We start from the raw sequence: 23,825 nt of genomic DNA, 5'->3' as shown, positions 1-23,825 counted from the left end.
TTCGAATTTTGGAAAATCTAAGAACTATTTTTTATGTAGAAAATTGCAAAAAAAACCAACGTACGTTCAAAATTTGCCCGGTTTTAAATTATGCGTGAAGTTCTGCGTTAAATGAGCACACATTTTTCTAAATTAACTAGATATTGACTAAAATAAAATTTCAGGAAGTCATTTCGAGTGAATTTCAAGCAAGTTTTTTAGATCGAACACGACGTGTAATCACTTTGACTAATCTATCAACGGAAAGTAATAAAAACGACTAAATAGCTAAAAAGCATTTTTATTTATAAAAAAACATGTGAAGTTTAGTTCTAGGCCGCGTCACAAAAAATGATCAATGTCAATGGTTGGACAAAATGTTAAATGCTCCCGTGAAATCCTGGTTAAGAACAAGAAAGGCGAACATATTCCGTTGTAGGCAGTTTTTAGTTCACGGACATGAGATTGAACCACTTTTTTTGTGGCGCCGCCCCGAATGAATACAAAAAATCTTGGAATACAATAATATAGGAGTAATAATTATACCATCTCGAATGCCTACACAAAAAACATAGGCTTGCCCTTACAAATGCTTTCTTGAATCTGATATCTCTGCTGGGTCCTCGCAAGATCGCTCAAATTCAATCTATCATTTTCAATGTAGACTTTAGCTCTCGCTGCTGCTAAATGAGCATAATAAGTCGGCGCTGGATAACTCACAGATCTGTTACACCTCGTAAACAAATGACACAGATGATACGCCAACTCCTCAATCTCGTCATTGCTCATTTTATTATCATCCCAAAGAGTGCAGTACTTTGTCGGTTTCGCAACTCCTTGAATACTCGCATGAGAAACCAAATAAAAGTCCTGCATCATTGGATTAGTGATCAAGGAATCTACGCAAGTTCCCGCGGGAACATTATTGTTCTTATCCTCTGAATCCCTGGGATTCGTCGGGAACAATCTCGTATGGTGACGTTTCTGCACCACCAAGAAAGTGATGGTGGGTTCGTAGCCGTCCTTCTGGAGCGCTTTACAGGCTTTCTGGATAGCCGAAATCTCAGCTCTTTGGACTTCTCTGAACTGTCCTTCGGACACGCCGTCTCTGAAGAAAACAATCCTCTCCGGTTTCATCCCGTTGGTCTTCTTATAGAAGAACATCAATTGCTCGTTCGTGATGTTACAGAGATCTTCGATTATCTCCATTTTGGGGGGCTGCAGGCGCCAACAGATATTGTACTGGAAGGCGTTGGGATCATGCGAGGCAGTCACTGCAGCGACGCTAGGGATGTCGCGAGCGTCAGGGCTTGGGTGGGTCACATCAGCCCCCATTATCATACACGGGCGGTTCATAATCGGTGGTCTAAAGTTGAGACTATGATTCGTCCCATTCATTTTACTGTTGACTTTCAGAAGAATATTCGCGACAGTTTGCGGGTTGAGTCTGTTCAGCGTGCGATCTTTGATACACTGAGTCAAACAACCCACGTTCAACTCAGCTGCTTGTTTTACGTAGGAATAAATGGGGCCGGTGCTGGAAACCACCACGAAGATGAGGTCGTAGTCGCGCTTCGTCTTAAAGAATTCAATGAAATCTTGGAGGGACTGCCGCCCCCCAATGTGACCGAACGGCTTCACCGGTGGAGTAGTGAACTGCATGCCACAATTAGGCGCCATGCGAGAGATCTGAAATGAGTTAAATTTAATATAAAATGACGTAAAATCCAAATCGAAAATTAGATCGAAAATGACCATTAAAAAAACAAATTATTTAAGTTTTGAAACTTGGTAGAAGAAAATTACCAAGGGCAACAAAAATTGAATAAAAAAAGTTCTCTCACGTAACACATAACATCCCCCAAAATTACGGAAAACACCCCCAAAAATAATTTTCTTCTTGTATCTTCTAAACTATTCACTTTAGAGCAGATATAGAAGTAACAAAATATGTTAACAATTAAATTTTATACAAAAATTGTCAAAAAAAAATATGATTTTTAATAGCTGTTTTTTCAAATTTAACATCTCATTTTCTCAAAAACTGTACGATAGATCGATTTATAATTTTAAAGCATTAATTGCTATTAGGCCTTTGAGGAGTATTTCTGTAAATAATTTAATTAAAAAATTAGCATGACGGTTATTATTTAATGTTCAACTAAGTTATTTAAGATATTACCTACAAGAGGGATAGTTAACATGCTAGGCTTGTCGAGCAAATTCCTTGAACATACTGTAGAAATATTTTTTTAGATCGATCGATTTAGGAATCAGCAATTTCTTAATGTAGCTTTAATCATTTTCTTTGTTTAGCAATAAAATATTGATTAATGACAATTCCAAAAGCCAAACGCTATGAGATTCTACAAATGATAAAAAACTGAGGTTCCATTCTTTATAATGATGTATTACAGTAAAGAATCAAAACAACAGTTTATGAGTTATGCACTAGATTTTTTTTTAAAAGTGAACTAGTTGGTTTCTGGAAAATTTCAGGAAAATCAGTTTTTCTGAATATCTTGGCAAAATCAACGATTTCTATAGTTCGTTGGATAACTGATTCACTTTTTCAATGAGATACAACAAAGAATTGTGATATTGTAGGTTTGTTAAGAAAGTCTGAAAAAAAAACAAATGTAAACGAGGTGTACTATTAGTGATACCAAAATATGAACGACTTTTACCTTGTAATATATTTTTCTCTGAATTTCCATAATGTAAATCAGACTTTGACCAGTGGCGCTCTTTTTGATTTTTCTCTAAACATTTAATTTTACCCATACAACTCTCACTAATCAGCAGCCACTGCTCAAATTTTCCTCAAATTTTGCAATAGCTCTTGGTTTTTCGACTACACTTCAATGTTTAGCCGATTTTAACTAACTAGGCATCAATTGTTATAAATGACAATTAGAAGTGCGCCTATGATTTAAAGTGAAAATTGAGATAGACAATTTTGCCGTACACATTTCGTTGTCGTCAATAATACCGAGAAAAAATATTTTTAAAATAAATCTTAGTCCTGACCTGATAGAATAAAATAAATTACAGAGTTCGGAATCATTAGGCAATTCTAGTTTTGAAATGATTTTTGTCTTTTCCAGTGCATTTTTTCTAAAATTTGTTGACACCCCCAACTTCGCGCCGTATTTGCGGGAGTTGCATTCACTGTACGCAAAAAATGAATAGAGCATTTTTGTTAGAAAATTTAATTTCAAACATTTTTATCACCTTTATTTTTGCTCTAAAATTAATGGTTTGAAAGGTAATAGAAAGAAAACATTTTCTGGGGGTGTTTACCCCAACTTTAAGGGTGAGAGAACTTTTTTTTGTTTAAAACTTGAATAATTTGTTACGATTAAAAATCTAATTTCCCTGAACTAAAAACGAACCTGGTCGGCCAGATTTTGCGCCTCTTTCATAGGGTATCTCGTCGCCGTAGCAATAGTCCATTTGTTGATGGTAGCCGCATTTAAAAACTTAGCTCGATCAGACCTCCACACTCCACGTTGCGGTTTAATGGTGCTATTACTAGCATACTTCAAAGTTGGGGGCTCAAGAACCCTAGCCTCCAGTCGCTCAAATTGGTGGCTGACCGAAAAACCGAACTCTTTGATGCAGGGGTCGTTATTGTACCTAACTTCGTTGAGCGACCTCATTATCTTCTGCTTGCGCACGTCGGTGGAAGTCGCTGACATCTTTATCATCGAGCTAGTTTGGTTCTCGGTCATTTTACGATTAACAGCTTGGCCTTCCACAATTGTGCAGCACTCCAACGGCAGAAGAATCTTCTGTTCGCGGTCTCTAGATCCCACCCAGAGAGTGGGCAGGTGCGGATATCGCAATTTGAAGCGTTTCACGTCCTGGAAGAGAATTACTTATAAGAAGAAATTACAAATTTTCTTTTTCTTCACCTGGTAGTATTGTGCCACTGTGGTCATCCTCCCGTCTTCCAGCTTAAACTTCGCCCTCTCTGGAGTCTCCCCTAAACCGTTCACTCTATAAATCCGCTTAGATCCGCTCTGTCCAGGGATCTCATATTTCACTTTCAACATGCGGACGAATTTTTCCACACTCCTTTCAAGCCTGTCCTGGATAGGCCGATTAAGATGAGACCGGTCCATGGTGTTTCTGAAGTCGCTACCCAACTCGCAGACCAAATCCAAGAGTTCCAGAGAAGTGGGAAATGCCTTGTGAGCCACATCTACATTCAGAAGTGGTTTCCAGCCGCGGATGGCCGATTGGTAAAAACCGTAATACATCTCCATTCCTTCGCCCAATTTAAGAATTTGGTCTCGTGGCGGTGTGAAGAAGCACCGACCGGCAATTATGCAATTATTAGAAGGGGCGTTGCGGAGAACTATGTCAAGACATTGGAGAGCGTCTTGGGGCGACTGCTTGGTTTTCAGCATGTCGTGGAGAGGCGACAGGTCAACAGTGCGGGCGAATTTCACCTCCACCTTAAATTCCCTCGGCTTGTTTTCTCCTTCCACTGTAATTGTGTCGCTGTGAGAATCGGAGGGCCCGAAAGGCAATCTTGTCGGTGAATATAAGTTCTTTCGACCGTCGAAAGCTGGATGGCGATTGGGGTAATGCTTTCGCCCGAAAAGATTCATCACATCGCGCAATAAACCTTTAGGGGTATCTGGTGTTATGGCGACGTCATAATGAATGGCTTCTTTTAATTTTCCCACGTCCAGCGAGAGGTGATTGCTCTCTAGTTGTATTTTTCGTCCTTTCACTCCAGGTTTTACCAGTGCCATTTGTTTCAAGCAGTCACCTTGGCCGCCGAAAGGAGGACTCGGTGGAGACGAAGAGGTTTCTTGAGGTTGCTGAGGACCAGGTCGTTGTTGCGGTGAAGGACCTGGTTGCAACTGTTGTTGACCTTGCCTTTGCTGCTGCTGTGGAGGTCCTTGTCTCTGCTGCTGTTGAGGACCTTGTCTTTGCTGCGGCTGCTGCGGTCCTTGCTGCTGTTGCTGTTGCTGTTGTTGAGGTTCTTGTCTCTGCTGCTGTTGAGGACCTTGTCTTTGCTGCTGCTGTTGAGGACCTTGTCTTTGCTGCTGCTGCTGAGGCCCTTGTCTTTGCTGCTGCGGACCCCTCTGCTGTTGTTGTTGTTGTTGTAGGCCTTGCCTTTGTTGCTGAGGACCTCGTCCTTGTTGATGATGCGGTGATCCTTGTCCGGGAAATTGCTGTTGTGGTCCTTGCCCTGGAAATTGTTGTTGTGGACCTCGCCTCCCTGGAGGACCCCCTTGCTGTTGACCCTGTAGAATTGCTGGATCAAAAAATTGGCCAGGCGGTGGTCCCCTAGAAAGAATAAATAATAATAAATAAAAAAAGTATGCTATAGAATATGATCGACACAAAAAACATTTTTTAATATATTACAAAAAATATTACCCCATGGGCATCTGCGGAAAACCTTGTTGTCCCAGTCCCCAAGGACCCTGCGGTTGTTGGAAACCTGGAGGCTGAAAACCTGGTGCAAACTGTTGGGGAAATCCATGTGGAAACTGCTGGGGTGGTCCTTGATGAGGTGGAGGCTGCCTTTTCTGTTGCGGCGGTTGCCCTTGTTGTCCCCGCTGTTGCTGCGGTGGCCCTTGCTGTTGCGGCGGCTGCACTTGTTGTCCCCGCTGTTGCTGCGGTCCTCCTTGTTGTTGTGGGGGTTGCCCTTGTCTCTGCTGTTGTCCTTGCTGAGGCTGTTGCTGAACCTTCTTCTGTTGTTGTTTCTTTCCTTGTTGTGGCGCCTGAGCAGGTTGTTCTTGTGGTGGACTGGAAGTAGAAGGACCAGCTTCTGGTTGATCTGAGGGACCTTTTTCCTGACCCTGTCCCTTTCCTTTTCCTTAAAAAACAATTTCATCAAAACCAAGAACATTTAATAGAAAAATTAAATCGACTGAGCAGTAAAAATTAACAAAATAAAAATTCATACAGATTCTGAAGGATCACTTGACAAAATGGCGGACATATTTCGGGGAAATCCCCAATTACCGAAAAGTTAGCTCCCATCATTTTAACGCTGTAAATCAGTCATCTACCTTAAATTGACGTTTTTATGAACATGTTTTTAGCCCCTTCACTAAATTTGATTTGAAATACCATCGCCATAGTTCGATTATGAAATCCTCCTTTTACTAGCTAATAATAAAATACTAGTTTGGAAATACTTTACCTTTTTTCTTTCCCATTGTTCACAACCAATTTACTTGCAAATTATTAATTTAAACACAACAAAAAATTAAAATAGTTTGACAAAAAGTATGTCACCTCCTAAACACAAACACGAATCTAACAAACTGTAGTTTGTAAACAATTAATGGGCCTTTAAAGCCGATTATACCATAAATTCAACATAAAACCACACAATTACAATTAGGAAGTTTTTTTTTCTATTCGTAGAGTTTATGTATTGGATAAGATTAATAAAGTCAGATTACGACTGACAGAAGAGAACTTGTAGAACTTGTGTGAAGTTGTGTAAACCTAGATCCCTTAATCCCCACTACCAAGTCCGTTACACACAGCCGAAGCGCAAACTTTAGAAGTACTTTTCTGCTTGGAAAATTTGATCTAAAAAAGAACCTTAAGCAAAAATCAGCTTATCAATATTGATCCACTCATTAGAAAGTGAAGTGGCAACAGCTTCTAGCAATTTTTACTGGTAGCAGTTGGCAGCAAAAGCGCTTGACCTTGACGCAACTGAGCAAATTTGCCAAAACTTGCTGAATTCTTATTTATGTCTGTTTTTCTAAACAAGTCTTTCACTAATTTTTAATTCACGTAAATCCTACTTTGCCAAATTGTTAGCCTTTAAAATCCCTACATTTAATTTTCTCCCGAAACTTAGCATTTTCTGTGACGTCGCACGATTTTCTGTCAGTATCTTAGATTTCTGGATTAGTTAGAGTCAGTATGTATGATAGTTTTCTAAGTCACGTAGCTAACTTCACACAGTCATGTGACAGTGCAGACTAGCGCCACCATTTTGACGTTTAACCTCCAAAATGTCATTTATGTGATTAAAATTAAATTTCGTTTGGAATGAATCCCCATTTCTGCAACCCGAAATTATCTTGAATCGTACGAACCCATCAAATCATGTTTTCTCGTGTCACCCAAAGCACTATTAGATATTTACCCCAAATTTACTCTCATTCGACCCTGCCGAGAGGAATCTATTTAAAACCCGCCTCCATCCTCCAAAGTAAGCTTCCGAATCAAGAGGAGAGACGATATTACAAGAATTTTGGGCATAAACCTGATAAGACTCCAAGGCACACGAAGATTTGGTATGGTTTCATTTTGGCGATTTTTATGCTATCAGCGCTCGATTATCGATGGTAAGTTTGTGGTCACTGTTACAAACCGTAAGAGTTTGTTGTTTAGGGTAAGACGCACGTTGTTCCCGATTGTGAAGGCCGAGAGCGAGAAAATTGGCGAGAAACCTGACTTGGGGGAGCTGGAGGAAACCTCTGAAGAAGAGTCCAAAAAGAAGAAACGGAAAGAGAAAGTCGGCTTCCGCGATCGTAAAGTATGTTCTTCCATCGTTTTAAGATACAATTTAATGAAGTTGTTAGATAATAGAGTATGAAAATCGAATGAGAGCCTATTCCACACCAGACAAAATCTTTCGCTATTTTGCTACAGTAAAGTTGATAACTGTTGAAGGAAGCGACGTCTACATGACTCCGGACGATTTTCTCCGTGCTATGACTCCCGGAATGCGGCAGCCAGATGGTAATGGGCTAAAGAGTTTGATTTTTGCTTGGTGTTGGAACTAACGCTTGAATTCATGACTTTTGTACTAATTTCTTGCATGGCTTGACAGATTATTGAATACGAGAATCGTATTCGCCACTATTCCACCCCTGATAAAGTTTTCCGATATTTCGCAACGTTGCAAGTGCAGGGGCCTACAGTTGACCAGCATGAGATTTATATGACTCCAGACGACTTTTTGCGGTCTATGACTCCAGGGCTCAAGCAACCGGATGGTTAGTGGGGATTTTCTATTTTTACTTCTTTCAGGTTGTAGGTTTTAGTTAATTTTATTTCAAAATGCGCGGATTTTTTCATAATGAATAACGCATAGAACCACAAAGAAATGACTATTTTTGAAGCACTTACCCTGCGATATAAGGGCCAGATGGGTCTGGGTAATAAGCTTGTACATTTCAAAACTTTCTTCACAAAGTTAACAAATGTCCAGTTATGAAATTTCCGGATTTCGTCAATTCTGAATATTAGAAAAAATACCTAATTTTAGGTAAATCACTTCGTAAATTCGGTATAGTGTTGCTATATTAGCATCAAAACTGAAACTGAAGACTGGAAAAAGTCGGTATAAAAACGTAGGTAAAAAGTTGACCTGCCGCGGCAAAACAATTTTTTGTTCTAAAATTTTGCAATTTGGCACAGATAATGAACTCTGTAGAAATAGTAATATCCCCCAATTTCATTCACGTAACTTAAAAACTAACAAAGATACGAATTTTAATTAAAAAATGTCGAAAATATTTGGTTCGTCCGAAAATCAAATTTTCTAAAATCTCTATTTTTTGTTCTAAAATTTTGCGCTTTGGCTTACTTAATGAACACTTTGGCAATAATAACTTTCCCAAATTTTAGTGGCAAAACTTAAAAACCAACAAAGAAAAAGTACTAGAAAATATTAGGATTTTGCTGGAGGGTGTCAAACTTTTGAAAGACTTTTGACTTTTCTCATTAATAATTCCGTTTAAAAATCCCGCCGTCTTACTCAACAATTCTGATGTTCTTTTATTAAAAAGCTTGAACTTTCTTTCCCTTTTTACATTTTCTCAAACTTGACATTATTAACGCCCTTTTGAAAAATTGCCAGTTCTCCCACCACGCGTAAATGTAACACATTTCATGATTTCAGGTCTGGGCTTGGACCAGTTCCGCCGCTACGACCCAAAAGTAAGTAAACCTCCCAATCACACCCCTTAAACTGTGGTCTTCCTTTAAAACAAACAACTCAGACATATCTTACTTGAATCTGTAAATACCTCCTTTAATTATTCACCTGTTTTTCAGCACGATTTTCAGGTAATATCTCAATAACTATTTATTAAATGGATCAGTTTTTTTTAGCAAACACTAGCATGGCGTTGATTTTTGCATGCTAACGATTTTTCCTCATTTTTAGCTGTTTAGAAAAAGCAGTTTTTAATAAAATTGGCTTAAATTGGCATGTGTACGAGGAGAGTTTTGTGTAGTAGAATCTGATGCAGGCGGTTCAAACGAAATTATAACAAAAATAGCATTCTCTTCCTGATTTCGAATTAGAGTAGAATTTAACAGCGAGTCTCCTGTTTAGACTGTCCAGCAAAAGTTAGAACTCACTTTAGACGAAGACAGCATTTTCTATAAGTTGGGGAGCGCGGGATTGATCACATTTTCGGATTACATTTTCCTCCTCACCGTTCTATCCAGTAAGTAAATCCTCTGCAGAGACATTTCTGCTAAAATTTCCCAATCCAAAGCTTCTAGGCGCCATTTCGAGATCGCTTTTCGCATGTTCGATCTGAACGGAGACGGCGACGTCGATTGCGAAGAGTTTGAAAAAGTCGCCACCCTAATCAGACAACAGACGAGCATCGGTTCCAGACACCGCGACCACGCCAACACCGGAAATACCTTTAAAGTGAGTTAAAACTTGTCCGGATTGTTTGCTCTTCATCTTCAATGATTCAAGGGTGTGAATTCGGCTCTCACCACGTACTTCTTCGGTCCGAATCTTAAAGGCAAACTCACTATCGAGAAGTTCCTCGAGTTCCAAGAGCAGCTCCAGAAGGAAATCCTCAGTTTGGAGTTCCGGAGGAAGCGCCCAGACGAAAACGGGAACATCAGCGAGGCGGATTTCACCGAACTCTTACTAGCCTATGCGGGATACCCCCAGAAAAAGAAGTCGCGGATGATCAAGCGGGTGAAGAAGACGTGAGTTGGTTCAAAGACACGACCTCGTCATCGTTGAGTTCAGTTTCAGAGAACACGGACAAGGAATTTCGAGACAGGACTATTTGAATTTCTTCCACTTTTTGAACAACATCAACGATGTTGATACGGCTTTGACTTTTTACCACATCGCGGGGGCTTCGATCGATCAAGCTACTTTAAAACACGTTGCAAAAACTGTCGCTCATGTTGATCTCACGGATCACGTCATCCACGTGGTTTTTACGATTTTTGATGAGAATCGTGAGTTTGATTTTTTGCTTTAAACGATTTACTTTGGGAGTTTTTCAGTGGATGGGCAACTCAGTAATAAGGAGTTTATTGCGGTTATGAAGAACAGACTGCTGAGAGGACTGGAAAAACCGAAAGATACGGGATTTATCAAGTTTATGCATTCGGTTTTAAAGTGTGCCAAAGAAACCAAGCCTGCGTTGTTAGATATTTAAGTATTTCAAGTGTTTGTTTTGCTGATATGTACTGAGCTTCGTGTTCCTTAAAAATATTAAATTATTGTTACTCTAGTTTGCTTCAAGACCATTCGAAACCTATTGACAGGTAGCAGTCTTGGAAACACCAAAGAAATGAGGACAGGAAATCTCTATGTTTTGTCCTAAAATTTTGTATTTTGCAACCGTTTATGAACACTAGAAATAGCAACTTCTCCTAATTTCATTGACGTAACTTAAAAACTAACAAAGATACAAATTTTATTAAAAAAGGCGTCGAAAATTTTTGGTTCGTTTTTTTACCAAAATATTTTATTAATAAACATACATAGATTCTTACATTATTTTATCAACTAACAAATTAAAATACATACACCTAGTAAACAAAAAAGAAAAGAAAAAAATTTAAAGAAAACTTATTTGTTTCATTTACAATTTTTGCTTTGTTTATATCAATATTGTCGACTATGCGCTGTCACATCCAAGTTTTTTTTAAACAGAACCCAACATAGATTTTGGTTTTAACATATTTATACTCGCCTTTGTCAAAAATCTTATAATAATTTTTGTCAATAATTTGTTCAAGCGCAGCTCTTGTCAGTCATCTGAACTCCAGCAATTTAAAAATAGTTACAAATCTTTTACTCAAGATAAAAAACTAAATATACCAAAAAATATCAATGAAGTAACTCAAATGAGAAATCGTAATTTTGCCATTGAATATCTCAATTCGACCATTAATAAAAATCTGACAAAAACAGATTTTTGCAAATCTAAAAGTATTTCAGAAATTCTCTAAATATAGGACTAAATTCAGTTGGCATTAAGATTGCATGTAAAACGAGAACAAGTGAGAGCAAATGGAAACAATCCGGAACAAAAGAGAACAAATCAGAACAATAGGGAACAAAAGAGAGAGAAAATAAAAAAATATTCGATAATGTTGAACATAAAGCGGGTAGTCGTAAAAATATAAGTTTAGATGAAAAAGCAAATGAATTAATTAGTAAATCTTTAGAAACTTTTTCAGTCATAAATGGACAAACTAGTTTCATACATTCCCAACGATGAGAAAGAAAAATGGAAAAAATATTTAAAACTTATCATTACTGAAATAGACAGATTAGAAGATGGAGCAAAAATTGTTGGTTTTAAACAAGAAGTATTAGATAAATATATTGCAAGAAAGCAGCTAATTTATTTTTTGAACAATTAATTATGACAGACTGTGAATTAGTAGTACATATGAAAAATTCTAAAATATTTACTTCTTCAATTACATATTAGCAAATGTCGGACCGGGACGAATTAAACTGAGGGTAAATTGCCTTGGGGACAAAAGAACCCGAGACGAATTGACGAGGGCAAACTGTCGGGGACGAACTGGTCGTAACCCGGAAGGAATTATAGACGGATTTGACTAAAATATTTATTTGAACACTGAATAATAACAAAATAAACACGATACAATGTAGCAAATATACAATATTATGTGATTAAATTACGAACACAATGAAACTGTTTCATTAAAAAACGCAATGCGCAGCTACAACTCAACCGAACTTGACCAAATTCACTAAAAAATGGAACAGATTCTTTGGCAAGTCTAAAACAAGACAAACAGCTGCCTCTCTAATCGGAATGTATAAAAGCTATGTCAAAACGACACCAAATTGGTAAAGACACGTTTAAAGGCACTAATCCAGTAGAAGCTCGAAATGCACGGAGCCCGTTCGATCCGCCCTACTGTACTGAATGTTTTTGGCCCAAGCTCTGCACTCGATGTTGATAACGATCCCAGCTAGAAAAAAATCACAAAATCAAAAGTCGCGTCGTCTGAAATATCCATCACTCACAAACTGGTCTTAAGAACCTCACAGCTACCAACGGACTCAGGTAACCTTCGGAATTCCGGAACGGGAAGTAGTACCCCGGGAATCCCTGGATTGGGGGGTAGAACTGAACGGGACCTAGATATTCGACGTCGGCGGGGTTTTCGCCCTCGCACGAAATCCAGACGTTCCGCCTCTCATTGGGATTGGTTATGTTGCGGATGTGCTGCTGGAGTTGCTTGGGCATGTCCGGGGGAAGGTCGTAAGGGTCGTCGTAGTATTCCGGTCTCCATCCATAAATCTTATTTAACTTTAGAAAGACACACGGGGAACTCCTGTAGTAATTGAAGAACTGATCTCTGCTGCAGTCGCCCCAATCTTTCACGTCCACTTCGCAGACTTCGTTTTCGGTTGGCAACTCTGTGTATGTGCAGGTTTTGAGGTAAGCGTTGCCCTTTTCGATTTTACCGGGCGTGTAGTACTCTGCAAACAAAGATTGATTGAGGAAGTGGAAAGAATAAAATAAATAAAAAACTTACTGTCCAAGAATTCCATTATATTGTCGTACCAATTCAAATAATTGGCTTTGTTGGTGCCTTGGAGCCAGATGAGAGTACTCTCTTCGTTATCTTTGGGCATTGGTCGGAAGCCGAGACCTGGATTGGTACCGATTACTGATGAATCTTGCTGCCATTTTGGTATTCGAGGATCTAGAGTTTGGAGGAAGACCCACATGCAGATGGCCACCAAGGCGGCGAGCATGCCATAGAAGATCAGGTAAAAAAGCCCGATTTTGGCTAGAAAAAAAAACAGATTATATAAGTTATTCGATAGCATGACAATAATAAAGATTTAGGAAACAAAAGTAGTTTTGCAATCTCAACTAAAAACCAAATATTTTCGACTTTTTTTATTAAAATTTATATCCTTGTTGGTTTTTACGTTATGACAATGAAATATGGCGAGGTTATTATTTTTAAAGTGTTCATTAATTGTGCCAAATAACAAAATTTTAGAACAAAAAATAACGATTTTAGAAAATTTTCATTTCAGGACGAACCAAAAATTTTAAATTTTTTTATTAATATTCGTATCTTTCATGGTTTTCAAGTTATGTCAATCCAATTTGGCGAGGTTATTATTCTTAAAGTGTTTATTAACCTGTGCCAAAGTACAAAATTTTTGAACAAGAAATAGAAATTTTAGAAAATTTCATTTTAGGACGAATCAGAAATTTTCAACTTTTTTTATTAAAATTTGTATCTTTGTTAGTTATTAAGTTATGAGAGTCAAATTTGGCAAGGTTATTATTTCTAAAGTGTTCATTAACTGTGGCAAAATGCAAAATGGTTGGACAAGAAATAATAAAGATTTTAGAAAATTTGATTTTAGAACGAAGCAACAATTTTTAACTTTAATACATTAAATTTTGTAACTTGGTTAGTTTTTAAGTTATGACTACGAAATTTGAGATGGTTACTAATTTTAAAGTGTTCATTAGCTGTATCAAAGTACAAAATTTTAGAACAAAAAATAGAGATTTTAAAAAAATTCATTTTAGTACGAACCAAAACTATTAAACTTTTTTTCACTAAAATTTGAATCTTTGTTAGTTTTTAAGTTTTGACAATGAAATTTGGGGAAGTTACTATTTTTAAAGTGTTCATTATCTGTACCAAAGTACAAAATTTTAGAACAAAAAATAAAGATTTTACAAAATTTTATTTAAGGACAAACCAAGAATTTTAAACTTGTTTTATATAAATTAGTATCTTTGTTAGTTTTAAAGTTATAGCAATAAAATTTTAGGAAGTAACTATTTCTAAAGTGTACAATAACTGTAATAAAGTGCAAAATGTTCGGACAAGAAATAGAAATTTTAGAAAATTTCGTTTTAGGACGGACCAAATATTATCGAGTAACGAAAAAGAATGTAAAAGATTGTGAAAGACCTAAGAAAGATCTTAAAAATCAATTCATCAGAAGAAAGAAAATGACGCCAAAAGCAGAGAAGAGAAAACTTTCCTGCTGAAGTCAATTATGAATGTAATAATGTGGTTGTAATTAATCTTTAACTTGTACCTATATGAGTCAGCCAATGAAATCTGTGGAAGTTTGTCTGCAGCTGTTATTTATGTAGATAAGTAAATTGCAGGAGTTCTATTGGGGAAATGAATCATTGTTTGGCAAAAAACCGGTCCAAACTGACCGTTGGTAAAGTAAAAATTGCATAATTGAAAAGTACCTAATTCTGGTATATGTACTTATTTATGCGAGTTTTAAATGTTTTTATTAAAATTATTTTTTTTTAGATTTTGAAAAGCAAAAATTAATTTTTTAAAAACAGTTCCTAATTAAATCTCTACTCGCAAGGGAGCTAATTATGAAGTAATTAGGATTTAGGTACAAAGTAAAAGCCCATAGAATAGTGATTTCGGTCCACCTGTGTATCTACATATACAGCAACTTTCAACTATACCGTTATTACAACAAATATCTCAGAGTTTAATACTGTTTGTAAATAAAAGAATGTTTGGCATGCACAATTTCTTTCCGACGAGTAATAAGATTTACCAATAACAGAGTTATCAGGTTATTACATTAAACCCACTTAATCCCGCTGAACTTGGGTCAAAGCGCATCTGCCGCCAATCGCATTCAAAACTCCCAAACCCAAAACTCAAAACAAACAAACAGTCAACGTCTCAACATACCCCAACTTTCAGGTGTTCGGCTGAAATACGTTCCTTTTTCTTTATCATGTATCCTTCTTTTGTAGATATCGAAAGAACTCGGATATTGCTTTCCAGAAGTCATCTTAATATTAAGAAATACACAAAATACGTCACTTTGTAAAATACATTCGACACGCCACACCTTCGATGACCACTACCACATTACCACTCGACTTCCATCGTTGGGCGACTCATCCAGGTGAGGTATGCATGGCTTTAATTTCCTTGAAATGTTGCGGTCAAGCAACCCATAATATACGTGCGCGGTGTTGAAGGTTTGTTTGTATTGTTGACGGTGAGTTGCGCGGTGGATAAGGAAAATGAAGAAGAAAAATTAGCGTTTCAGGATTACGGGTATTTATTGTCCAACTTGTTTTTTCTTCTTGTCCCTATTTTTGCCTTTCTTCCTCCGTCTTTGCTTCTTTATTGAAGCAACTTTTACTTTTACACGTTTCTTCTGTTTGCGCTTGTTCCTTTGTTTAATTCTCTAGTTTTGTTGTGCTAGTTATCCTTCGCTTCTTGTTATTACATAATTATATTCTTCCAAAAATTACAATCAAAAAGGAGATCAAGAAGAAGGAAGAAGACAAAACAGAACTATAAGAACTACGTAAAAACAAGGAGAAAAATGAAATTTATTAGGAGTATAAAACAGACGAACAAAAAAGATTCTATTAAAAACTCTGACACGAAAAAAGATCGAATAGACCAAGACCGAGAATAGTACAGTATAAAAAGTACAAAAGAATCGATTGCGCTTGGTTTAATCAATTCATCGCGACAGACAAACTTTCGTGACCCAGTTCGAATCTTTTGTTCAATTTCAACTTCTAAGTTTGTCTCGGTATAGTCCTAAAATAAATGTGGAAGTGTGGGCTTATATATATTTTTTTTAATTAGCACAAATATATTGTAAGGAGCTGACCAAAAAAATTATTTTATTACATTATTTACCAACCAAAGGTATCTTTTTTTTATAGAAGTTTGAATAATTTTGGTTCTCCTAAAAATACAAATTTCTAAAATCTGTTTAATTTTAAATTAAATTAAATTAAATTTGGCAGCGTTCATAAATGGCTCAAGGGTAGCAACCTCCCCAAATTTCATCGCTGTGGCTCTAACACAACCAAAGATACAAATTTTTATCTCACATTTTCAAAATTTTGGGTTCCTCCTAAAAATAAAATTTTCCAAAATACGCGTGTTTTTACAGAATTTTGAAATTTGGCTTAATTAACAAATGGGTCAAGAGTAGAAACCTCCCTAAATTTCATCACTGTGGCTCTAATACAACCAACGATACAAATTTTTATCTTGAATTTTGAAACTTTTGGGTCTGTCCTAAAAATAAAATTTTCTAAAATCTGCGTCTCTTGCTCCAGAATTTTGAAAATTGACTGAGTTAATAAATGATTCAAGAATAGCAACCTTCCTAAATTTCATCTCTGTGGCTCAAACACAACCAAAGATACAAATGTTTATTATATCGAAATTTCAGACTTTTGGGTCCGTCCTAAAAATAAAAATTTCCAAAATTCGCGTCTGTTGCTCCAAAATTTTGAAATTTAATACAGTTATTAAATGGGTCAAAAATAACAACCTCCCTAAATTTCATCGCTGTGGCTAAGACACAAATTTCTATTTTGAATTTTGAATCTATTGGGTCCGTCCTAAAAATAAAAATTTTTAAAATTCGAACCTGTTGTTCCACAATTTTGAAATTCAGTACAGTTAATAAATGGGCCAAGAATAGCAACCTCCCTTAATTTCATGGATGTGGCTCTAACACAACTAAAGATACAAATTTTTATTTTGAATTTTAAAAGTTTTAGTTTTTCATTCATTCCTTCATTGAAGCATTAATTTTTTAACCACAACGTCCAAATCAAAAAAAACTAGACTCTATTGTCACCTACAAGCGCAAGCGATTCACAAAGAATCCACAATGACGCAACTTCCGTCCTATACAACTTTACAATAATTCTATAAAGTTCCAATACAATTTCCGTTACAGTCACCCGCCCCAACCCTCTTCTCTTCTAATTAAAAAGAACAAAACACCCCTGTCTAGGGAAATCAGGAAACAATCCCTCTCCTCAAAAAAAACCCTTGAGCAGAACCACTCAAAACCAGCCGTGGTCATGTGTCATTCAATTAAGCACCTATTTAGTACTTTAAGTAGAACGATTTACTCACAGTCCTAGACGGATAAAAAACGAGCAATTTTATAATAACTGTTACATGCATCCTATTTAACCTTGCTCTAGATGTAATAAAAAAAAAACTTACACCAACTTGCCGGAGTCCTACCACACACTTTCCCTGATTCCTGCTCGTACAAAAACCTCGCCACTCTCTGTTTTTTCGTCAACTTCAAATCTTCGAGTTTCACAAAGTATTGAGTTTGGATGTTGAGGAGCTCATCTTGTTTGCTCAAAGAGCGAACTGGCTGTTTCTTGAGGTTGTTAGAGGACGGCATCTTCGATGGCAGCCGAGGCAGAAGTCATGTGCAACTGACGAGGGCATAACGAGATGGACCGTAGGAGGGTCCCGGATATTAGCGATTTTGTGTGTGAATAAACACATCCTTGTCAGTAGTTCTAAATAAAAGAGTGTATGGCAGCGGTACGCAACAACTTCGAGCTTGTTCCAGTAAATCTGAGATCGCTGTTCTGGACGGACTGCGGTAAAAACAATTTTTCAACAAAATTTCACCATTTTTCGAGCGGCTCACAGAAAAGGGGCATTTTTCTGGGCTGTTTGGCTGTCCGCTCTAATCAGAAAGCGGTTCGGACTATCTAGCCCTCCTTCCAAGCGAGCAGTATACATTTGCACAGAAAAACGCGACGTCAAATGCTGATATCTTTCGAGCGGCACACAGAAAAGGGGCATTTTGCTGGACTTTTGCGCTGTCCGCTCTAATCAGAAAGCGGTTCGGACTATCTAACCCTTCTTCCAGGCGAGCAGAAAGACACGACGTGAAGTGGTCATATTTTGTGACGCAGCGGAGTAAAAAAACTTCCATAAACGATTAAAACTTTAATGACTTAACAAAGATACAAAGAATAGAACACGTTGCATGCGTCTAAAGTGTAAAATTTGCAAAATCGAATTGAATGAATGTGCGTATATTTATCAGATGGACGAGTTAAATACAGACAAATTCACTCGACTAGATCCTAGTGAAATAAATAAATTAATTCTAGTATCACATTTCATTAGAATCGAACTGTATCAAAATCGAGAACTTAAAGCTACTTGGACGAATCCAAATAATATCACTCTGTTAACGTGGCGTATTGTAAGCGTATTTGATTGTTTAATTAAAACACGACAAATTTTTCATCGGTATGTAATCCTCTTCCTTTTTAGTGTGCGCGAACCTAAAAAGCAACGAATTAAAATCGTGAAAAACTTGGGATTGGAAGAAAAACACTCCACAAGCACGAAAATCGGGACGGGGGACGAAGAAAAAGCAGAATATATCCCAGAAAATTTATTAACGTTTGCACATTGCAACATTTACATTTTAATAATTCGCTGTCACAGCCTATACAGTTTTAGCCATACCAAATCTTTATAAAAGTACCTAGTCTGTATTTGGTACTACTAAATTCAATAAAAAAATCGATATTTAAAAAATTATACACCACTACATTCGAGAAATAAAACTTGGACAAACTTCAGTTTTGACCTATAGAGTAATATCCATTTAATCTGATTTTTGGCGGGAGTATACATGGAGTTACAAACTAGAAAATGAGAAAAACGAAACTAAATTAATGCAAAAAAAACGAAAGGAGAACAAATTGCAAACTCGACAACGGATACTATTTTACAGGGAAAACACGTATTAAAGGAAAACGTTAAATTCAGTACACTGACCCGTCGTACAGAAGCGGTGGAGTGTTTTCAATTTAACTCACATGGAGAGATAACCGCGAGCTTGAGACCGTCTTCTTCCGATCAAGTAGGCGATGAGGACGATGATGATCAAGGCGGCGAGAGCACAGCCCACTGCGATCGGCACAGCATCGGGGGTTTCAGAGGACGCGCAGTCCAAAGCTAAAAAAAAGTTACATGTCGTGTAATCTGAGATTTTTGCCTTTTTCGCCATTAAAGCTCCACTCACCCTCGTCGAATTTCGTGGTATTCGTATTCCGGAACGCCTGTAATTGCAAGTGGCTGACACGTAAAGTGGCCCCGTAGTTCTTCGTGTTCGTTTGAGGCAGCAAATCCAGCGATTGTTCCATCACACACTTGTAGGAATTTTTCAGAGGGGTCGAGAAAGCAGTCTTGTTGTGAGCCATGACCCATGGGATTGTGTCTACAAAAACAAAACAATGATCTCTCTTACGAAATTTTCTTCGTTACCATTTCCTCCAGGAACGGTCATATTTAAAATGACGATCACCGAGTCCACATCGTACGATTTTGTATTATTCAAGAAGTTAAATCTGATTGCATTGTTGGTACCATTGGGGGTATTAAAAGCCAGAGTTATATTCTCTATGTTGGTTCCACACTGGCCGGTGGACGTGGCTGTTGATGGAATACTAACAGTGACCGATTTCGTGGTGTTGCCTTCTTTGTAATGAACATCAATTTCAAGTTGAGTTTCAAGAACTAAACAGATTTTGTCGGTGTTGGTGTAATTAACAGTCCATTTGCCTATGGGGGAGGGTTTAGGTGTTGGGGTTGGTTTGACAGTGGTTGTTGGTGAAGTTGGTTTAGTTGTTGGGGGTGCTGTTGTGGGTTTAGTGGTTGTTGATGCTGTTGTGGGTTTAGTGGTTGTTGATGCTGTTGTTGGCTTCGTAGTAGTCGAAGTAGTGGTTGGTTTGGGGGTGGTAGACGTGGTGGTTGATTTAGATGTAGGTTTAGTGGTTGGTACAGGCGTCGTTGTTGGTTTTTCACTTGAAGTTGTAGGCGCCGCTGTAGTAGTCACGTTGTTTCCTGGAGGTCCAGGAAATACACCATCTCCTAGAAATAAAAAAAAAACTGTATAACACCACTGCCATTGAAGTTCATAAAAACTTCTTCACTTAAAGCAGAAATCTTGAGCTCCATTTTTACAGACTGTTAGATATCTTTATTTTGGTGTTTATTACCGAGGGGTTAAACTCCCTGGGAAATCGGTGTATTAGTCTTGGGAAATCAGAGGAAATCGTTAGGATATCACTAGAAAATCAAAGAAAATCAGTAGGACATCAGGGGAAGTTAGACAAATTCACAAGAAAATTAGGGGAAATTTAATGAAATCATAAGGAAATAATGGAGAGGTTGGACGAAATCATAAGGAAATCAGAAGAAGTTAGACGAAAACACAAGAACATAAGGGAGGAGGTTGGACGAAATCACAGGAAGCTTTGCGAAAACACAAAGAAATTTGAGGAAGTTGGGCGAATCACAAAGAAATCAAGGGAATTTACGCAAAATCACAACGAAATAAGGAGAGGTTGAACCGAGGGTTTGACGAAATCAGGGAAATTACAAGAAAATCAGAGGAACTCAGGTGTAGACCATTTTTAATTCCCTAGTTTATTACATTATCATGGTGAGGAAAATAGCAAAAACAGCAAATTTGTAATAACGTCAGGTCGACAGAACCAATGATGGCAAAACAAACGTCAGGCTCTAACTATAAAGACGAAAAAGTATCATCATTATTTTCATTGTTACACAGTGTTATCAAAGTATTATTATGGATGACGCTATAATATCACGAAATTTAAAAATATCTGACCACTATCAGTTAAACACAGCCAGCTGTTTTTATGAAGAGATAATATATAGCTTGGAAACCTTTAAAACTGACAAAACTTTCCACTAGATGTTAGTTAGAATAGATATTGAAAAAACATGTAAAATTGTAAAGAAAGAACCAGCAGAAACAATGAAAGAAGAAATGAAATATTGAGTGAGGCTTCGTAAGAAAATGTGCAAAAGAAAACTGAAACTATATGTGCATTATGAAAGGAGGAAACTGGCTGTAAAAGAATTTATCAAAGAAAATAAAGAGAAAATCAAAAAACAATAAACTGATCCTATGCGAAATGTTATCTTTCCGGTCAAATGTCAAGTTTAATTATTATTATGGCAATTCTAACTGAATTGACAGTGGCTCTTTGACGGACTGAGTTTATAACTGCGCACATGCAAATATTTCATCATTGATGTTATTACAGCATGTCTATAAAAACGTAGCAACTGAGCATTGTAATTTCGTTAGATTAATGCTTAGAAAAGCCATTTTCAATACATAAATTAAGACTAATAAATTATCGCAGCAATAAATTTATGTGTTAAATTTTATCAAATATTGCTAAATTATAAATCATTTATTGCTACTAATTTAAATAAATCGATGCCAATACACCTCTACGATGTAAGGCCAGTAAATAAATAAAATTGAATGATTTTTTTCTTATCGAGAAGAGAAAAGAGTTCCTGTTTACATTTTTTGTTATTCCGTTACACTCATTCAGTGTTTTTATTTTTATTACATAACCATATTCTTCATTTATGACATTGTAAATACATACATACATTATCGATTATTTAAAAACAAACCTACAAGTACAATTCCGCGTGTTAATTGCGAATTTTATTCCGTTTACATTCGTTTTGTTGATAATTTTTTATCACTGCGATTTAAGAACGTATTGCAGTTACAAAATAGATAAAAGTAGTATTATATTCCTATTGTTAAAATATTTATTTGCGCTTTAAGTGAAAAATGACGCACTCTAGATAGTTGCCAAATTTGTAGGATCTAATTTGGTCACAATTATTACCGTTTTGAAGTGGTCTAATAAAGCAAATTTTTGACAGAACGCCCTTATTTAAGGTCAAAGTGCAATTCAATGTAAAATCTGTTGGTACGACTGTATTATCCCCCATTTCTGGCTCTTTTAGTATGGACCCCAGGGTTACCAACACACTTTAACTTAGATAGGCCTCCTACGGTTATCACATTCCCCCAGAATCCGGGTAACCACAGACTAATGCAGCCGATTTTGAATCGCTGACTTGGCAAAACGCCCTTATTTAAGGTCAAAGTGCAACTCAATGTAAAATCTGTTGGTAACACTGTATTAACCCCATTTCTACACCTTTTAATATGGATCTCCAGGGCTACCAACACACTTTAATTTACATAGGCTCCTCCCTTCGGTTATCAAATTCCCCAGAATCCGGGTAACCACCGACTAATGCACCCGATTTTGAATCGCTGACTCATACGAATCATAAGAACAAAGTTGACCTTCAATTTACATTTCATGACTGTTTTAATCGTAGAAGATAAGGGAAGAATCACTTCCGCCTTCGTTTTCACCCCCACAAATATCAATACTCGAAGCCGCACAATATCACTCGTTCAAGGCCTGTTTGGGACCTCTACGCAAAACTTGATATCAATTAGTGAAAACATTACGCCCAGAAACCCTGGAAATAACAATCTGACTTGTAGGCAATCAACATCACGCGAATGACTTGTGATAATTCAATTATTGACTTTTCCTGTTACCAGAAATAAAAAGTAAGACATTTTTTTCTACAACAGTAGGTCGTGTTTGTGTGGACGTACCAGCAGCCACCAGATACACAAGCGAGACGAAGCAGAGCGCTTTCAGGAGCCCCATTGTTGATAACACTTCTCACAATAACAAAAATTTAACAAATAGCACGAATTTAATGTAGAGACGGCACTGAACGTCAACGGTCAAAACACTGGTTTTTCTACGAATCAGGACAATGCAGGACAGGAGGCGCCTCTGGCGGAAAAAACAGAGCGGGGCGGGAAATTTAAATTCGGAAGAGTTCTCTTCTTAATTACCCAATTTTACTCCTCTTCTGATACATGGAAAAAATAGTAAATAGAATAGTCACTGTTGTTGCTTTTTCCTTGTTTGCAACTCACTCAAGCCAATAGATGGCCCTCTCATCGAAATTTTAAAATTTTAAATTGAAACCTAGCAATAAAATATAGTACATACAACAAATTAATAGGTTATTCTATACTATTAGATAATATAATACTATAATTGATACTATAATTAATAGTTTCTTCTCAATAAATTGTCATTACATAACAAGTTTTTTTACAAAAAGTAATAATATGAAGCTGTGCTCAAACGTGTTTCAATTCTGGCCCTAAATTCCACCGATTTCCAAATCCTGTTAAATATTTTGAGGTTTAAGGAATGGGTGAAGAGAACGAGCAATAGAAATTTAGAAGCTGTAGATTCAGGCAAAGTGTACATGCAGCACACTGTTAGTTCACGTCACTTTACTTTTTTCCGAATTTGGAACAAACGGACGGCTTTTAAATTCAGCAGTTCCCAGTCAATTAATACCTTCGGTACTCTCTTTTAGGTGATATAAGTTAAAAACTACTCACAATCATTTTTTCTAGATAACTGTGCGTCAAAAAATCAAGAAACAAGTACTTTTGAAGTTACTGTAAACGATAACCTAACCCCTGAACCAGGTGACAAAATCTGTAGTCGAAAAAGAAGCCCTGCACGAGATCTTTTCGAACAACCACAATTCAAAAAGTATAAACGAAATCTGTCAATAGAATAGTTAGAAAACAAAATTCAAAGTATGTACTGAAATATAAGAAACTGGCACGTGCTAACAAAATTCTAGCTTCTTTATAGCGAAAACGTTTAAAACTTGCTCAGAGTTTCAATCTATAGTTAAAAATAAAAATATGTTGGACAATGATGCAGTCCACATTTTCCTATCCCAAATATTATTATAATTATTCAAAGTTAAGACAACCGTTTGCGCTTCATCCAAATCGACAAACACTGGCGATAAATAAAATTAAATAAATAAAATAATTAAAT

General features: G+C 36.8%; 4 protein-coding genes across 7 annotated transcripts; 1 reads left to right on the top strand and 3 right to left on the bottom strand.

Moving 5' to 3' along the window:
- Positions 1 to 264: 264 nt before the first annotated feature.
- On the bottom strand, positions 265 to 6,467 carry AGO2 (Argonaute 2). Its single transcript, XM_088037115.1, has 5 exons — positions 6,152 to 6,467; positions 5,380 to 5,821; positions 3,897 to 5,286; positions 3,375 to 3,845; positions 265 to 1,668 (listed from the first exon to the last, which is right to left on the bottom strand). Exons 1-5 carry the CDS (start codon positions 6,165 to 6,167, stop codon positions 538 to 540), a joined length of 3,450 nt encoding a protein of 1,149 aa, XP_087893241.1. The 5' UTR covers positions 6,168 to 6,467; the 3' UTR covers positions 265 to 537.
- A 441-nt stretch (positions 6,468 to 6,908) lies between these two features.
- MICU1 (Mitochondrial calcium uptake 1) lies at positions 6,909 to 10,478 on the top strand. Of its 2 annotated transcripts, none has more exons than XM_088037122.1 (9): positions 6,909 to 7,319; positions 7,366 to 7,510; positions 7,808 to 7,973; positions 8,882 to 8,919; positions 9,320 to 9,434; positions 9,486 to 9,646; positions 9,698 to 9,939; positions 9,983 to 10,200; positions 10,249 to 10,478. In XM_088037122.1, exons 1-9 carry the CDS (start codon positions 7,078 to 7,080, stop codon positions 10,401 to 10,403), a joined length of 1,482 nt encoding a protein of 493 aa, XP_087893248.1. In that variant the 5' UTR covers positions 6,909 to 7,077; the 3' UTR covers positions 10,404 to 10,478. The 2 variants fall into 2 exon arrangements, with proteins under 2 accessions (XP_087893248.1, XP_087893249.1); XM_088037123.1 differs by lacking the exon at positions 7,808 to 7,973 and adding an exon at positions 7,557 to 7,716.
- A 1,340-nt stretch (positions 10,479 to 11,818) lies between these two features.
- Positions 11,819 to 17,500, bottom strand: nrv2 (nervana 2). 2 transcript variants are annotated; one of them, XM_088037129.1, is made up of 4 exons: positions 17,260 to 17,500; positions 12,775 to 13,032; positions 12,260 to 12,718; positions 11,819 to 12,204 (listed from the first exon to the last, which is right to left on the bottom strand). In XM_088037129.1, exons 1-4 carry the CDS (start codon positions 17,447 to 17,449, stop codon positions 12,101 to 12,103), a joined length of 1,011 nt encoding a protein of 336 aa, XP_087893255.1. In that variant the 5' UTR covers positions 17,450 to 17,500; the 3' UTR covers positions 11,819 to 12,100. The 2 variants fall into 2 exon arrangements, with proteins under 2 accessions (XP_087893255.1, XP_087893256.1); XM_088037130.1 differs by lacking the exon at positions 17,260 to 17,500 and adding an exon at positions 14,950 to 15,201.
- Positions 17,501 to 17,996: 496 nt separating this feature from the next.
- On the bottom strand, positions 17,997 to 22,746 carry LOC148174503 (LAMP family protein lmp-1-like). 2 transcript variants are annotated; one of them, XM_088037127.1, is made up of 5 exons: positions 22,559 to 22,746; positions 19,345 to 19,950; positions 19,103 to 19,297; positions 18,897 to 19,035; positions 17,997 to 18,353 (listed from the first exon to the last, which is right to left on the bottom strand). In XM_088037127.1, exons 1-5 carry the CDS (start codon positions 22,611 to 22,613, stop codon positions 18,290 to 18,292), a joined length of 1,059 nt encoding a protein of 352 aa, XP_087893253.1. In that variant the 5' UTR covers positions 22,614 to 22,746; the 3' UTR covers positions 17,997 to 18,289. The 2 variants fall into 2 exon arrangements, with proteins under 2 accessions (XP_087893253.1, XP_087893254.1); XM_088037128.1 differs by lacking the exon at positions 17,997 to 18,353 and adding an exon at positions 18,454 to 18,722.
- Positions 22,747 to 23,825: the final 1,079 nt, after the last annotated feature.

Source organism: Gnatocerus cornutus, chromosome 5, assembly GCF_029298725.1.
Source record: "Gnatocerus cornutus isolate USDA-ARS CGAHR chromosome 5, icGnaCorn1.1, whole genome shotgun sequence".
Classification (NCBI taxonomy): domain Eukaryota; kingdom Metazoa; phylum Arthropoda; class Insecta; order Coleoptera; family Tenebrionidae; genus Gnatocerus; species Gnatocerus cornutus.
Note: the sequence above shows the minus strand (reverse complement) of the source record. Positions and strands in the feature narration are given on the sequence as shown.